General features: G+C 40.9%; 1 protein-coding gene across 2 annotated transcripts; it reads right to left on the bottom strand.

The window, feature by feature from the left end:
* Positions 1–1143: 1143 nt before the first annotated feature.
* LOC143532954 (protein trichome birefringence-like 10) lies at positions 1144–5687 on the bottom strand. 2 transcript variants are annotated; one of them, XR_013135272.1, is made up of 5 exons: positions 4874–5687; positions 3590–3988; positions 2456–2614; positions 1295–1896; positions 1144–1262 (listed from the first exon to the last, which is right to left on the bottom strand). XR_013135272.1 is itself a non-coding variant. In XM_077027848.1 (4 exons), exons 1-4 carry the CDS (start codon positions 5323–5325, stop codon positions 1518–1520), a joined length of 1389 nt encoding a protein of 462 aa, XP_076883963.1. In that variant the 5' UTR covers positions 5326–5687; the 3' UTR covers positions 1291–1517. The 2 variants fall into 2 exon arrangements, 1 of the variants encoding a protein (XP_076883963.1); XM_077027848.1 differs by lacking the exon at positions 1144–1262 and having other exon boundaries at positions 1291–1896.
* Between the last annotated feature and the right edge of the window lie 12084 nt (positions 5688–17771).

The following is a 17771-nucleotide window of genomic DNA, read 5'->3' as shown; positions in this document are numbered from 1 at the left end:
AAACAAATAAGTATTATTTAATTGAATAAGGGTAGATATGAGGAATTATATATATTTTATTTTTAAAAGATGAACAAATTTTGTAAATAAAGATGTTCTTAGTTAAATTATATGAAAATAAGGATTTCAGTGTAGTTGTTAATATGTGGTAAAAAAAACCCGTCAGTAAAAAAATGAAAATCATCATGTATTCATCTCCCTGACCTTCTCTAATAAGAACTTGTATAATTATTAAATTATACCTACTTTTTACTTCTGAAAATATCACTTTTAATTCTGTTAATAATTTTCTATATGTAACAAGGCTTTCTAAATTTGAATAGGGCGGCGATTTAAACACAAGACAATCGCTATTATAAAAAGAAAATAATCACGTTAGGAAAGCAACCTAATTATTTAACGAGTTTCACTTTTAATAACTTGGTATACAGGTAATTATACATGATTAATGTGTGTATCATCATTACTTGTGGGATTAAGCTAAAAAAATGTCCAAAATGAAAGTAAGTATACTCAAAATAAATTGAAAATAAAGTTGTGGTAAATTTGGGTTGAAACCAATCTTATTGTCTAAACAAATTTTGAAGTGGATTCCTCACATTTGGGCTGAACAAATTGTTGTTGCTTGATCTAGTTAGTCCACTAAAGTCTAAACCTCTTAATTTTCATATGCGGTACATGAGAGTCACCTTACCAGCACATCATATTTAAGGTTTTCGGACACCTTGTGCCAATTAGTACTCGAATCTTGATAATCAAATTCAACTTTCTACTCGAGTTGCTCAAGCTCGACCCCGTTGTCTAGAACCGATTCATATTAAATATTTTTCTACAACTCTAGATCGAGTAGCTAGCAAGTCAACTCAAATGTATTTCTAAAATTAGTTTATGTTCATTACTTCTAGAATGACAATAGATTAATCGGTAGTTCGGTACTAAAAATTTTAGTCACATACCCAATTGTAAAATACGTCCCACAGCCAGCCTAATACCCATCCGAGTAATTAGTAGTTACTTGCGTATAAGATTTACCCACGTGTATCGAATGCACCCACCGTTTTTAAAATTACCCATCAAAATTATTAAATACATTTTACCATTACCCAAAGACAAAAAAGTAAAAGCAAACATAAAACTATAAAAGGTTCATATATATGATTCGACAAACAAGTATGCATGTTTCAGGTTTTCGGACCGCAAAAATTTTTAAAACTTATCACATACCGATTCCCAGTCCATTATATTTCAGATTTCAGATCGACCTATCAGGTTCGGGTTCGATTTTCATAAATACTTGCTTGTAAATTATATGGCTTTGTCATTCAAGTATAAACGAGTTTCTTGCCTTCTATTCTATGCCAAAAACATTGGCGAATCAAATCAAATGCAACCTTAATATACAGTTGCCTGTTGAATCATCTCCTCCGATGTTTATAGCAACGCAAAAATCTGCAGAATGCGTCGGTATAATCGTCAAAAAACATCATATATACACTCTGCCTTCAACATAGCACATGTCAATGAACGGTAGATGAATTCGACGCAGAAACAGCCGCCTGTTTCATGATTAAAGCATAAAGTATCTCATTCCACGCATCGGGAACACCAGGAAGACACCAATGGCTGCAGTCCTGCCGGCGCACAGCCGCAGGGCTGAGTTTCGGGCCGAGATAATAAAGAGAAGGATGCCCGTCTTTTCGCATTGATGACATAAATGTTGTGTTGAGTATGTTCATCGATTTGGTGGAGTTGGTTGACTGGTTGTTTGATCGGTTTGAGATTACGTCTTTGAATATTTGATATTGTGGCCAGTTTAAAGATGATTGTTGTGGATTAGAACCTAGAATTGGGAGTGTTTCCAGGTGGCAACTTCCACCGGCTCTCCAATTCCCGCCTCTGTGACATTGATTATCGTTAAGCAAAATAAGTGAATTGTAACCGGAATAACCGACGTAACGAAATCCAAAAAAAAAAACAGCAAGGGTTTGGCTTATCTTTTTACAAAGATTGATTTTTTTGGTTCGGTCTCAGTCTTAAAACAAAAATCCAAAAAACGACCGAACCAATCAGAACTGAATCCAACCTATTAAACTGATTTTAATATAATTATAAGAAATCAATAAACGGTGTAGCCAAAAACTATTAGGTACAAATGTTTAATAATTATATAATCGTTAATAAACAAAAAAATCGGTTTTTGCGTTTAGAAAAACGTTAATATAAACAAAAAAATCGGTTTTTGCTTTTAGAAAAACGTTAATTTTGGGTTTTTTACAACGGTTTCAGTTTGATTTTTTCAGCTTTATCGAGCCCATATACAAAAACCGAACCGAACACATTGTAGAAACCGAAAATGAGTGGTTTTCAAAACCTAAAAGCAGAATTTTTGTTTTTGGTTCGACTTGAGCAGAAAGCTGATCCATGCACATTCTAAATCAGGGATGAAAAAACAAACCTGAAATGAACAGGGGCGTATGTACGGAAGAAAACTTGTGTTCTTGATTTATTTACTTCTGTATTGATCCAAGATAATACAGTTTCTAATGCCTTCTTGTATGCGGTTTCAACTTCCATTTCCTTTATTACTTTGGCTCCTTCTTGGAAGTAACAGCCCCTGATCGGTAACAAGATTGAATCATAAACTCATAAATTTCTTAAGATATAATCAAACCCAATAATAAATGCTGAAGATCTAACACGGGTTAAAATGAGTTGGGGTGATAAGAAACATATGTAACAAATACCCGAATTGACTCATCTAAAAGTAGATTGGTCAAAAGTCAAAACCGCCACTATATGACCCATTTGACTTTTGAGGTCAACTTTGACAAATGTTATTAGTTCAAAATCAAGAAATAGCATTTAGAAAAAATATAATAAATTAATAACACATGTTTAAATCTACAAGAAAAACATATGGCGGGACGAAATGGGATGGGATGATCAGAAACATATGTAACATTATGCGGATCAACTCATCTATAAGTAGATTAGTCAAAACAGCCACCACAAGAACCATTTGACTTTTGACGTCAACTATGATAACTGTTTAGTATCCAAATGAGAGGTTAATTTCACAAGACTAAATTATCACGAGAACAAAATGAATAAACCAAAAACATTTAATTTTTCTATCAACGGTACATGTTTTAGGTAATTTTGTTTCTTACATACAAATGTCTATGTTATATATATAAAATAACAATTACACTAACTTGTTCATATTTTTTTTCAGTTTTAAACATTTGCCTACACGTGTAGGTTCTATAAATTAACAAATTTTGTTTATATATATACTTTTTGGAATGTTAAAAGAGTTAAATAAAATTGCATTTTAACCATAACCATTTTCTTTAATTTTAATGTTTTAAGCTGAAAAAATGAATTAATTATTAAAAAAAAGTGTCATTTGAGTAGAACCCTCGAGTATTCAAAACTCTAATCAAGAAATACCATTTAAAGAAAGTTGTCACCTTTATCAAAACAAAAAGAGACACAATTTTAAAGAATTTTTGTTAGCTTTGCAAACAGAATCATATTTCGACACAAATGATAATAAAAATAAAGAGACGTGTAACATATTACATACCCCTTTATAGTCTTTTCATTGTTCCACCAATGCCCCGTGTTAAAAACAAGAACATCAGCATCTCTCCATTTCAATGAAGTCCAATCCATTTGGTCCAACTTAAGTGTAGTCTTTATTTGTGGTAAAGAATTAGGAGGCGGTCGACTTTGTAACACGAGAAAAGGAGCCCTGTAATACTCAAGAGTGCAATTGTAGTCCCGAAACTTGAACACCAAGAAACCTTTATGCTTGGTGATTGGATTACCATTCACTTCGTATATTGAATTATTACTTGCATTAGAAGGAACTGCAGAGGATAACATGCAGAGAAGCGATTCCCATTGATTTCTTCCGATTGAATCCCCGACAAAAACTATTCGCTTGTCCCTCAAGTTTTCCAACATTTGTTTCGCGTTAAATCTATTTTCAACCCAAAACAAGTAACCGATATAAGAAGTGCGTTTGGACACATAAAAAGCAATAAAATCAAACAAGAAAAAAAATATACACTCATAATATTAACCGACGATGTTACACAAGAGGTGAGATTCGTCCAAGGTGTTTCAGTTTTTTATAATTGAATAAAACAATAAAACTAAAAAAAAGGAAAAAGGACAAGTTTATAAGGATGGTTCCAAATAAAAGTTTCTTTATTTACATTCACTTGACTATAAATAGTAAAATAGACAAGTAACTAACAAACCACAATATCTAAAATTGATGCAACACATCACTCACCTCTTTGTGGAAAAAATAATAGTAAATAATCAAGGAACTCTAACTTGGTTATGCATTACCATAAATGTCATTTTTAGTATGGCTAAAAAAGAATAGGTAACTTTCATGTACAAAAGACCAAACCTTTGCTTCGATTCCAAGAATTTTCATATACGCATTTTTTTTAAAAGATTATCGAATTGTCGCAAGAGCCCGTTCAATTTCAATAGAGAACCAATTTAAACATAAAATCATAAAACTAATTTTCCTTAAAAGAATCGGTTAACTACCTTTATCATTGCATCGGTACCTAAATATACGATTATCTAAGGCAACAAATATACAATTTAAATACATATTCGGTAGGTATTAACGCGATCAACGATACCGAACTATACAATTATCTAAGACAACAAAACTAATCATATTTACTTATATAACCCTTTTGCATATATTCATATAAAACTAAACACTATCGAAAGTTAACAAATTTCAAAACAATCAGATTACAAACTAAGCAAACTAAACAAATATACTGCAAAAAAAAAAATAATAACCAATATATAAACTGCATAAAATTCATAAAACCTGGGCAAGTTACAATCTTTAGGCTGCCATCTCCATTTAGTGTAAAGAAGATCTCGCCGTCCATTTTCGGAACACCGAAACCCTTCATCCAAAAACCTGCAATCTCTAGACTCATACAACGGATACCCTTCATCCCACAACCAATCACCATCAAACACGTCACACCCATCTCCATCTTCACTCAAAAAATCAAATCTTTTTCTGACCCGACCCGAATACCCACCAAATTTCAACCATCTGAACTTGTTTGACTCATTTGGGTATCTGAAAACACCCCCAGTAGTAACATTTCTGTAATCCAAGTAACAAAACCCAATTATTATACCCACTGTAATGAACAAGAACCCAAGAATCGGTAACGACGGTTCGAAGAGTTTAAAGGTTTGAAATTTGTTGAATTTGGTCATGTAGTTTGATGTATTGGAGTGATTGTGAGATGGGTTTTTAACCATTTGTGATAATATTGATGGGTTTTGAAGAATTTGTAAAAACGGTGTGTGTGTGGTGAAGCAGTAACAAATTAATCGACAAAGGCTTGAAATTTGTTGAATATGGTGATGTAATTAGATGAAATGGAGTGTTTGTGAGATGGGTTTTTAACCATTTGTGATAATATTAATGGGTTTTGAAGAATTTAATGGATTTGTAACAGGGTGTGTGTGTGACTGTGTGTGATGAAGCAAGAACAAATTAATTGATAAAGGGTTGAAATTTGTTGAAGGTGGTGATGCAATTAGATGAAATGGAGTGATTGTGAGATGGGTTTTTAACCATTTGTGATAAAAATGATGGGTTTGGAAGAACTTGTAAAAATGGTGAAAGCAAGAACAAATTAATGGATAAAGGTTTTGAATTTGATGAAGGTGGAGTGCTTGTGAGGTGGGTTTTAGACCATTTGTGATATGAATGATGGGTTTTGAAGAATTTGATGGATTTGTGATGTGGGGTGGAAGCAAGAACAAATTAATTGTAATGGATGGATGGGTTATTGGTTTGCTTGATGGATGAGTAAAGTAGCATTCATGAGGATTAAAAAAGAAGATCGATTTGGGTGTATGCTTTTGATGAATGAAAACGGTTTTCGGATTGAAGGTAGTGGAAGTGGAAAAAATGTGAAACGACATTGAAATCTTTTACCAACGGCATCATGTGAAAAAGTTTGGACCATGGTTATGTTGTTTGTGCAACTTAAGTCCTCCTAGTTTATGAGATTTTTAGAATTTTACAATAATAAGAACGCTGACAGATATTATCAGGAATTTGTGATGCTATGTGATATCCGTTAGAATACTCAAATTGTCCCTCATACCGGATTGTCTACGTTGAAACCGAATGCTAAAGTTGTTAAATACTTCAACTTCTTCATAATAATATAGAAATACTCGAAACATTGTTTAATACTTTATATATGAAGTCATTGTTTTACGAATTAAAAATCAAGTTTGGTAATAAGTAATAAGAATCTTAGGGAATTATAGCATAAGTTCGTAACGCGTTTATTTAATAATAATAGTATTTTAATGTGTGTTTGGGACAGGTATGTTAGAAACTTTTAATAAGAATATATAGAATTATTAGAAGTGTACTTTAGTATTTAATATATAAAGTAAGTTTTTAATAAGTTTAAGATCGAATTTCAAATGTTTGGAATTCTAATCGGTTCTCGTTAACAATGTATGTCAGATAACACCAACCTTGCATCTACTCGCAAAAAATCATCGAAATGCTTAGTGTAAATGTTGCATATTTTTTCCCACTACTTTATATACATAAAAGGCACATCATCAATTGTAGTACATGTTATAATCAATGTTTAAAACAGATCACATAAAAACAAATCATTAAAGTTAACCTCTAAGTCGTAATGAAACTTTTTGAAAATTTATTAATAAGATTACACACACAAATTAAATGATGGCATCCTCAACTTGGCCTTTTATGGACCACCTTGATTTCATGTCTTTGAATACTAATATTACCTAAAAATATAACATAACATGTTATAAGGTTATAAAAACCAAGCATAAAATTTTGTAACAAAAAGAAAACTTAGCAAAGTGTTAATAATATAAGGGTGTGACATGAACATAATACACGTTTTTCTCCCCACCTTAAAATGTGGGTCGGGGCATTATGGGCAGATGGCAAATTGGTAATGGGAAAGTGGGGTATGATGGACGGTTGTGATTAACTGCTTGTGTGATCATCGTGGAGGAACACACGCCGTTGATGAAAGTACGTTGTATATAGTTTGAACCGGAAGTACACGTGCATGTGATCCTGTCTCGCCGGTTTGGCTACTTTTTATGTTTTATTTTAAGAAAAAGGAAAAATAATTGATTTTTTTTCCTTAAATTGCAATTAAGAAAAGCATTTTACTAATTTGATCTTGTTGAAAAGGTATTTGTCAAAATTGGCATGGGTCTTCATTCGTGGATCTTTTAAGCGGTGGGTTTTCCCTAAAACAGGTAATGATAGACTTAGGCTATATAGAGCAGTATGTGATCACGGGCATATAATGTCACCTTTCACCATTAAGTTATTTGAGTAGCCGGGCTTTATTATATAAACACTAAAAAAATCAGCGTTTTCTTAAAACTTGTTTGTCTCTTGCTTATATTAATTGGATAAGGTGGGAAGGGACATTTTCAGGTACCCTCGCAAGTAGGATTACCCTGTGGCACTGGCAACATTACCACTACTAATTAGGGTAGGGTTGAAAGAGAGTTAAGCGTATAAAGAGAAGAGAGAGTAAAATATTAAAATAATTTAGGAAAAATGACACCACTATAAATGATATTGAGGACGAAATTGTCTCCAAACGTTTTGTACAAAATGCTTGAAGTTAGAAGAAGGTGGGAACAGAAGACTGTAAACCAATAGAGAAGGAGAGAGCGTTTTCCCCGTCCATTGCCTCCACCACTACGTTTAGTCTAAGGCAGTTTAGAAAGTTGATACTAAAAACAAGATGCCAGTACAACATTGAAAAAGTTCTAACGTAATCTGGGTACTTTAAAAGAGCACGTTAGTGCCTATGATAAATCGTTGTTCATATAAAAGTATTGTTTTTATGATAGTTTAATTTTAATTTTTGTGTTTAACATTTCTACTTTTTTAAAAGAATTTCTTCAACGTTATCGAGGTTTTTCTTCTAATGTATTGTGAAAAATATTATATGATTGATATTTTAGTAGAGTATTTGGAATTGCGTTTCTTTGGACCACACCCCCATACAAGCCTTTTTAAGTTCAAAGAAATCTATACTTTCTAATTTTTACGTTACGCTAATTATGTACTTTAAATCATAAACTAAAGCGAACTGTAAAAACTCAAATTAAACTACTAAAAAGTATAAATAAGATGAACATCATAATCTTGTATGCATTGTGTATAGAATGCGATCTATTTTTGGCTTATCGAATTATTGTTGTTACCGAGTAACCTTTTCCTTATGCATAATTTTAAGTTTGTTTTCTAGTTGATCCTCTTGTGATCCGTTAAGTAAATTTATGGCTTGTAAAACATGTTGCATTGTACTGTACGGGTGTTGTTTGACACAAGTTCATAACGCGACTATTGGACTCGAACACAACACATTGAACAAAGCTTGTCATTTTCTTACACACTGATACAGACATGCTGATGATTAATTCAATACCATGGCACATGTAATCACGATTGAATATAAGCATATAAATAAAACAAGCGACATGACATGTTTAACATGATTATTGAATCAACATGTTTAATACAATTATTGACAATCATTAAAGAGAGTTGAGAGACTATGACACAACTCAAAGATAAACAGAAAATTATTAATATCTATAATCCTGAAGAAACACTAAGTGACCCCAGGCAGATTATGGATAATCTGGGGGCTAGGTAATGTTTCCCACGAAGGTTAGGTCCAGCAGAGTAAGTTGTACTTTAGGGAACCTGCAAAACAGACACCGTAAGCTCGTCACTGAGAAGGGGGGGGTTCCTCCTTGTGACCACCCTCCGGCGTGAGAATCAGTCTATATTGCTCTTTGAATATAAAAGTATATGAATACTATTAGAGCAATTATCAAGTAAGTTATACGAGATAGTAGATGATCTTACCATTCCAAGATATTGGAGTATTTATAGCCGAAGGTAGGTTTTCTAGAAGGTACAGCCGGCTGAATAGTATTCCTGTTCAACCAACAGTGGATTACGCACAGGCCATACTGGTTGGTGGGTAGGTTACAGCCAATAGTAATAAAGTCGGCTGCACTATTCCACCAACTGTAGACTATGCACGTCCCACTGACTGTGGATTGTACGCAGGCCATGCTGGTTGGTGAATAGGTTACGGCCAACAGTAATACTATTCCACCAACTGTAGGCTGCGCACGCTCCACAATGAGGGTTGGTGAGTAGGCAGCGGCTAATAGTGACAAACAGTACTAGAGGGTGCCCCTCCTCGCACTGTTGTCGGTGAGCTGTCACCCTGTGATTGGCTCATGGGCTGTTCTGGTCAGATCGTCTGTCCTATCCATACCTTGGTAGGTATGGTACAGAAGATCTTTCAGAATCAGACTGGCTCATTTGGGCGGGATTGTTCCCGCCTTGCTCATGCCTTCACGTGACTGCTGAAGTAGCTAGTGTCTTGTGCGTGTAGCCCTGCTGTCTGCGGGTAGCCTTCCCTGATGGCTTGTATCCGCAACTGCGGGAACAGGCGGGGTACTTCACCATTGGGAGGCTTTCCCTGCGTGTACAGCTTGCGTACTGCGCGTAAGATTCTATGAGCATGGTGGGTCCTGCGGGAGCAGATGGCCTTTGCGCAGACGTCCATGTTCAAGGTGAGTCTTGCGGGACCAACTGGTCTCTGCTGGGACCTACCTCTTCAAGTCCCCCCAGTCCAATGTTCTTCTCATGCGTGTTTAATAAAGTGAGGTGAACTTTTGGACTTAAGCAAAGGGTTTTGAAAAGGGTTTTGTAAGGTTTTCCATGGGAAGTCCTTGTCACTTGCAGAAATGCCCGAGTTTCCTGCTTGGTCTCTGGGTATGATGCGGGTAGGTCTGTAACCTCCTCGCAAGTCAGGAGCATTGAGTCCTAGTATGTATTTTCCATGAGGTTTTGGTAGTTTTGAACATAGTGATCAATTATGTTAAGACCACCAATTCCATCTTGGAGCTTCAAACAACGTAGTTCTCGACGTTCCCGCTATGCGGGGATGTTATTTCCGTTTCCGCAAGCATTGCCCAGAAGATCCTTCTTGGTTTCAATTCCCAGCGGAGCGCTAGGTATGTGAAGGGTTTTGCCTTAACACTGTACCTGCGCTCGTCTTACGGTTACTTTACTTCCAAGGTATTCCTGGCGTCAATTCCCTGCGGGTGCTAGGTATGTGAAGGGTTTTGCCTTTACACTGTACCCGCACCCGTCTTATAGTTACTTGGTTGCCGAGGTACTTGGCTTCAATTCCCTGCGGGTGCTAGGTATGTGAAGGGTTCTGCCTTAACACTGTACCCGCAGCCGTCTTACGGATACTTGTTTACCAAGGTTTTCTTGGCTTCAATTCCCTGCGGGTGCTAGGTATGTGAAGGGTTTTGCCTTAACACTGTACCCGCAGCCGTCTTACGGTTACTTGTTTGCCAAGGGGTAAGGGATATTTTCCCGCTTACTTTTTAATATTTTCGAATTTTGAATTTTGAAATTCGAAGAGTTGGTGAAAAGATAAGAACAGTCCAAACCTCTGAAACGTCGTGCGACAGTTTCTTCTGACTGTGTCAGGACGTGCAGGAAGTTATGGTGACGTGACAGAACATGGTCATTCCAGTCGTTTTTTCAGGCGCGTGGGCGTGAATTTTCGGGCGCGTGGCCGCGAAATTACTGGCACACGTCCTTTCAACAGCTATTGCCAGCCTGCTTTTTGCCACGTGTCATAGTTTCATTGCACCTTTGATTTCTCTCTCCTCCGCATTAACTTCACCGCATTAATTGCGATTACTATATAAAGGGGGAGAGAGTTATTTGTAATTCACACTTTCACCTTTCTTCTTCTTCTTAGTGATTTCCGGCAAATACTCCCCTTTTCAGGCAAGCATTTTCCCGAAATCACTTTCTTCTTTCCACCATGTCTTCTCATGATACTGATGATCAGAAGACTGCTGGCGAGTGCCAGTGTTCTCTTCCTGTCGATCTGTACCAGTATATCGTCAGGAAGTTCATGCTCGAGTCTCTCGAGCCTGAGTTTCCTGAACCCCACCATACTGTGTACGATGCCCCTAGTGGCAAGATCGGGGTTTATGCTGCATTCTTTGTCTACGGAAACCTTAGGTTTCCGTTGACAAAGTTTGTGTACCGTGTCCTGGAGAGGCACGGTGTGCACCTGACAGAGGTGCACCCCATGGCCATTGCCAAGGTCCGGCACTTTGAGTGGGTGTGCCGGATATTGGGCCTTGAGCCCTTTGTTGACCGTCTGATGACCTTCTACACTTGGAGGTGCATCCAGGGGTGGTACACTCTTACAACCCGTATCAAGGGTTTAAAGATTTGTACCACCGAGCGGAGTCTTCGCTCATGGAGAAGAGAGTTCTTCTTCATATCCGCTCGCGCCGTCCCCATCGCCATGAAGTTTAAGAATGGCCAGGCGCTTCCGAACCTTCCCGCCCTCAACTACGAGGAGGCGGAATGGTTTTCGAAGATATCCCGGGTCCAGTCCCCGGTTTTCCGTTTTCCGGAGTCTGCGATGGTGATGCTGGGGATGAGCCGGGTGTGGAAGGCGGCGAATGCGGATAAGGTTCCGATCGTCCTTGAATATGGTTCGAACTCTACCCCTTATGGTATGTCTTGTTTCTTTTTTGCTGATTACGATTTTTTCTAACTTTCTTGTTGATTTCAGAGGGTAACGATCTTCAGTCGCTCCTGAATCCGCGGGAGGAAGATGGTCCTGCGCGGATGGGTACTCGTGCTCTAGACGAGAACGAGTTGCCCATCCTAGAACAGACTGCGGGTCGGTTCGTGGAGGTTTACCCGCCAGGCCAAGAGATCCTGAGCCACCGACGGCCAGGTAAGCCTATCTTCTACCCTGAACCTCTCAAAGCTGTGCCTGCTGCTGGAGTTCATGACATTTCTTCTTCTGAGGAATCCGCAGAAGGTCCTCCACTGGTGCGGAAGAGAAAGGCTGCCGTCGCGAAGGGCAAGGAGAAGGTGGCCTCTACGGCCGACCCGGTAGTCCTATCTGACTCGGAGTCAGATAATGCAGAGGTGGCGGGGAAGCCCGGTGGTGAAGAGACCACCGCTCCGGAGGCTGCAGGTGTCACCTCCGAGGAGGCAGCGGCAACGACGGTTACCGGTGTCAAGAGGCCGGCTCCATCGGGTTCGCCCCCGCTCGTCCGTGCGTTCAAGCTCAAGAAACCCCGTAAGTACCCCCATAATTCTTGTCTAGATTTGTTGTTTCAAATAAATTTTCTAACACTTTTGCTTGTGCAGGTGTGGATGTTGACGCATTCCAGGGTGGAGTTGGAGTAAGTATTCCCCCGCCAATGACGGTAGGCTCGGTCAGCCTTCCCGAGGCGTCGACCCAGGCGTCTACGCTTGCTTCCGCTGGTTTCAGCCTTCCTGAGGCTGTTCCAGCTGAGAAGGTGTCTCCGCCGGCCGTGAGTGCAATTTTTACAGCATCTTTCACGGAGCCGGCGGTTACTGTTGCTGAGGAGACGGCGCCAACCATGGCTGCCACGGCGGCTGCCACTATACCTGCGCCACCGGCACCGACGGCCGGACCATCAGGTACGCGCTGGGCTTCCCGCCGATCTACGCCACCTTCCCGTCTGCCTGACCTGTTGGATGGATTTCCTTTAGGTTCAGGTGATGGGTTTGGCGGCTATCGGCCTGTTATTGACCCTACAGGTACGTAGGGTTCTTCTTGCTTTGTATATTTTTGTCATCTTTTCCTAACTGCCTTTGTTTCTTTTGCAGTGTCGGATTCCAATGAAGTGTATGTTCCAAGATGGAACATACGCCGAGGAACAACCCTTCGCACCCCTGTGGAGTGCGTGGACTGGGCTCGCCACGCTGCTCCTCATGGTGCGTTGGGGGAAGCCATGGCTAGCTACCAAGAGGGTAGGCTAACCAATGAGCTTCGGGTTCTCCAGGCCCGAACGCAGCCCCGCGTCGAGCTGCTTTGTCGTGAGAACGACAAGTTAAAGGCGGCTCGCGCCAAAGATGTATCTGAAGCGCGGGCTCTTCGGGAGGAGAACCGGCAGTTGGCCGCTGCCGCAGCTGAGAAGGAGAAGGCCTTCAAGGCCCTCGAGGTTGAAGTCCAGGCGCGACTCGAGGCCCGCTCCAAGGCTGCCCAAGCTGTGAATGAACAGCTTCGGCTGGCCAAGGAGACTGCGCGAAACTCAACTGAGAGGGCTGCCAAGGCTGAAGCTGTTGCTGAGCCACTACGCGAAGAGAATGAGCAGCTTAAATGCAAATTAAAGGCTCTTCAGCATGCTCATGACGCCTTGGCAATGGAAGATGCCAAGAAGCTGCAGGAGATCCTTGACCAGAGGGGGGTGCTTGACCGTACTGAAAGGAAACTCAAAAGCGTCGAAGAAGCTGCCGCCAAGGAAGTTCAACTTGCCAACCTTGATAAAAGCGGAGCTGAACGTGCTTACAAAGAAAGTCAAGCTACCCTCCAATGGCTGCTTCAAGAAGCGTTGCCTGAGGTATCTTTATCTTTTCTTTACGCTTTCTGTTCGTAATTAGAAAATGTTCTAACTTGTAATTTTCTTTTGTAGGTTGTGCGTCGGGTCCTTTCAGAGACCTCTTACGACGATGCAATGAGCGCAGCCCTCAACGCTTCTCATGAGGATGGGCAGAAGACTGGCTTCCTGCTTGGTCTAGGGTTTGCTGAGAGAGGCTTTCCGCCCTCCAACTTCCCTTTATTCAATGTTAATACTGAAGCTGCTTATGACCAAGCTGTGAGTCAGTATGCTGCCTTCCCGCATCCAGTGGTGGAGAAGGTGAATGAAGCTGCTGCTGCTGATGATGGGCTAAGCGTCCTTAAGGCTTTCCTTGGGCAGCCGCGCTCTGACGGTGCTGGTCCAAGCGGAGGTGGCCCTGAAGCCTGATCCCTTCGCACTGCTAGGATAGACTTAGCCTTGTATAGATTTCTTTTAGGCGGGTAGTTACCCAGCCCTTCTTGTAATTGATTGTGAAATATTAATCTCTTTGCGTATAAGATTGTTATTTCCTTGGGTTCTTTGCTTTATAAACTTATGACTTGCATACTTAGTTTAAACTAGCAATTTCCCAAGTGCTTAGAATAAGAACCTTTGAACGTGGTTGATAATGGGTTAAAGTTTCGCCTCCTCCTTCGTGATTGTGCGGGTAAAACCGTCACTTGCACTTGGTAGGATGGCTAATCTTTACCCTTTATCTGACCTGCGTGTAGGTTTTTCAAAATTTCTAAGGCATTAAGTTAAACCTTTGAACGTGGTTGATAATGGACTAAAGTTTTTGCTCCCTCTTTCGTGATTGTGCGGGTGTAACCGTCACTTGCACTTAGAAGGATGGCTTTAACTTTAGACCTATATCTGACCTGCGTGTAGGTTTTTCTTGTCCTTTTTTTTAAGTGTTCATAAGTTAACCTTTTAACGTGGTAGATGGTAAGTTAAGTTTGGCTTCCTTGAATGTGATTGTGCGGGTAAGACCGTCACTTGCACTTACAAGGATGGCTAAACTTTACCTACATCTGACCTGCGTGTAGGTTTTCCTTAGAACTTTTTTTAACATTTTGGCGTTGTGTTTATGCGGGTATTGCCGCCTTCCACACGCAACTACTTCTTCCCGTAAGGGAAGTTCATAGGTTACAAGCTATCAATACATCGTGAAAGGAGAATCATTTCCATTAGAAGTGGCTCTAGGCCTTTTCTTTACAAGTTGGAATTGATCTACATATAACATTTGCGTAATTGAGCTCCATTCCATGTTCTAGGGATGGGAGTGCCATCGAGCCTTTCGAGCCGGTACGCGCCCTTTCCCAGAACTTCTTTGATAATGTATGGCCCTTCCCAAATCGGGGCCAACTTTCCTGGGCGTTGTTGGTTCGAAGCCTCGTTGTTACGCAGTATGTAGTCTCCTTCGTTGAAGTTGCAGAGTTTTACCCGCGTGTTGTAGTATTTTTGCATTTGTCGTTTGTAGTTTTCTTCACGCACGGCGGCTAAGTCTCTGCGCTCTTCGGTTAGCATAAGGTCTAACCGTCTTTCCGCATCATTGTCTTCTGGTTGGATTAAGACCCTTGGTGAGGGTAAACCGATTTCGACTGGGATCATGGCTTCAGTGCCATAAGTGAGACTGAACGGGGTTTCTCCCGTACTGGTCTTCTTCAGCGTTCTGTTTGCCCAAAGGACGTGTGGAAGCTCGTCCACCCAACCGGATCTATGTTCCAAGAGTCTTTTCTTTATGCCTTCGACGATGCTCTTATTTGCTCTTTCCACCTCACCGTTACCTTGCGGGTGTGCCACTGAGGTAAAGGTGTGGGTGATTTGAAGTTCTTTTAGCCACTGCTGTAGCTTCTTGTCAGCAAAGTTGGTGCCATTGTCGCTTACCAAATTCTGTGGAAGTCCAAAACGACAAATAATAAATTCCCAAATAAATTTTTTGATATGCTTTGCGGTTGTTTGGGCTAAAGGTTTCGCTTCTATCCATTTGGTGAAGTAGTCAATGGCTACCACTAGGAACTGAACATTCCCAGCTGCTGTTGGAAATGGGCCTGTCACGTCGATGGCCCACTTCTGAAATGGCCACGAGGAAGTGACAGGAACAAGATCATTTTTCGGGCGATGCGTGTTGGGTGCGTAAAGCTGGCAAGATCTGCATTTTCTGATGTATGCCAACGCGTCCATATGCATCCCCGGCCAGAAGTATCCCGCGTTGTTTAGCTTGGCTACCACAGCGCGGGGGCCTGCGTGTACTCCACAGATGCCTTCGTGAACCTCCCTCAGGAGGTAGTCAGCATCTTGGTTGTCCACGCATCTTAACAACGGGCCAAGAAAGTTACGTCTGTAAAGGGTGTCATTGACCAGCTGATAATTTAGTGCTTTACAGCGTAGTTTTCTTGCCTGTGACTTCGACTCTGGTAACGTTCCTGCTTCAAGGTATTTTATTATTGGGGTCATCCATGTTTCTGTACCGGTTTGGATGACACAAATTTCCTTGTGCGGGACTGATGGTGTTTCGAGGAGTTCCACGCGGATGTCCTTTCCCAAGTGGGTGAAGGCCAGTGATGCAAGCTTGCTTAACGCATCCGCAGATTTGTTTTCGCTGCGCTTGACGTGTATCACTTTACAATCATTAAAATCGCGCATGATGGCTTTGGCTTGGGCAAGGTACAGGGCCATTGTGTGGTTCACAGCCGTGTACGTCCCGTTTATTTGGTTTGCCACTAGCATGGAATCAACGTGGGCTTCCAAATTTTTTACACCCATCTTTCGCGCAATCCTCAATCCGGCCAGGAATGCTTCATATTCAGCTTCGTTATTCGTACTTGGGAAATCCAGCCGAATAGCATAAGTATATTCCTGGCCTGCTGGGTTTGTTAATTTTAACCCTGCGCCTGAACCCTCGTTACTAGCTGCTCCATCAGTATAGAGTCGCCAGACCTCATCGATTTCGTGTGCTGGGGAGGGTTGAACCTCCTCCTGGCACTCTTTCTCCCGCGCAGCGGGGACTTCGGCAATAAAATCAGCCAGGACCTGGCCTTTAATGGCTGGTCTCGGCTTGTATTGAATCGCATATTCTCCCAATTCAATTGCCCATTTGGCTAGGCGTCCCGATAACTCGGGTTTGCCTAGAACATTTGAGAGTTTGAAGTTGGTGAGAATAGTGATTGGGTGACCCTGGAAATATCGTCTCAACCTGCGTGAAGCGTGTATAAGTGCCAAGACCAGTTTTTCCAGGGTAGAGTACCGGGTTTCCGCGTCTGCCAGCACGCGGCTAACATAATAGATTGGCATCTGGATGCCTTTTCGTTCTACAAGCAGGACTGCCCCGGTTGCTCTATCGGTTGCGGAGAGGTATAGGATTAACTCCTCTCCCGCTTGTGGTGCTGTGAGTGTTGGGAGTTCGATCAGGCGTGATCGAATCTCCTGGAAAGCTGCTTCCGCTTCTGGTGTCCAGCGGAAGTGCGTTTTCTTTAAACAATTTCTTGGCGTTGACACAAAAGGGAACGACCTATCCGCATGGTTTGCCAAAAAGCGGTTAAGCGCGACTAGTCGTCCATTAAGTGTTTGAGCCTGTTTTATGGTGGTAGGTGATTCCATTTTGACAATGGCTTCGACCTTTTCAGGGTTCGCTCTGAAGCCATCTTTAGTAATAATGACCCCTAAGAACTTCCCTTCTTCCACCCCAAATGAACACTTGCTCGGGTTGAGCTTCATGTTTATCTTTCTGAGCGTGTTGAAAGTTTCCTCAATGTCTTTCAACATCGTCTCTGGCTCGGGGCTTTTGATGACCAAATCATCCATATAGACTTCCAAGTTTCTCCCAATTTGGGCGTGAAACTCTTTGTCCATTAGTCGTTGGTACGTGGACCCCGCGTTCTTAAGTCCGAACGGCATCATTTTATAACAAAATGTGCCATCGGGCGTCCGAAAGGCGGTTTTGTCCTGGTCATCCACAGCCATGTGGATTTGATGGTACCCCTTATACGCATCCAAGAAGCATTTAAGGCGAAATGGTGCCACCGAGTCCACCTTAAGATCAATTTCTGGCAACGGATAACAATCTTTGGGGCATGCTTTATTCAAATCTTTGAAATCTATGCACATGCGCCATTGTTTGTTATTCTTCGGTACCATTACGGGATTTGCAACCCATGTTTGATATTTGCTAACGCGCACGATGCCCGCATCAAGGAGTTCCTTGACTTGGGTTCTACACGCGT

This window comes from Bidens hawaiensis, unplaced genomic scaffold (assembly GCF_021521415.1).
Source record: "Bidens hawaiensis isolate Kalapana, Puna unplaced genomic scaffold, B.hawaiensis_p1.1 tig00009570_1, whole genome shotgun sequence".
Classification (NCBI taxonomy): domain Eukaryota; kingdom Viridiplantae; phylum Streptophyta; class Magnoliopsida; order Asterales; family Asteraceae; genus Bidens; species Bidens hawaiensis.
This window is presented reverse-complemented; position numbering and strand designations above follow the sequence as displayed.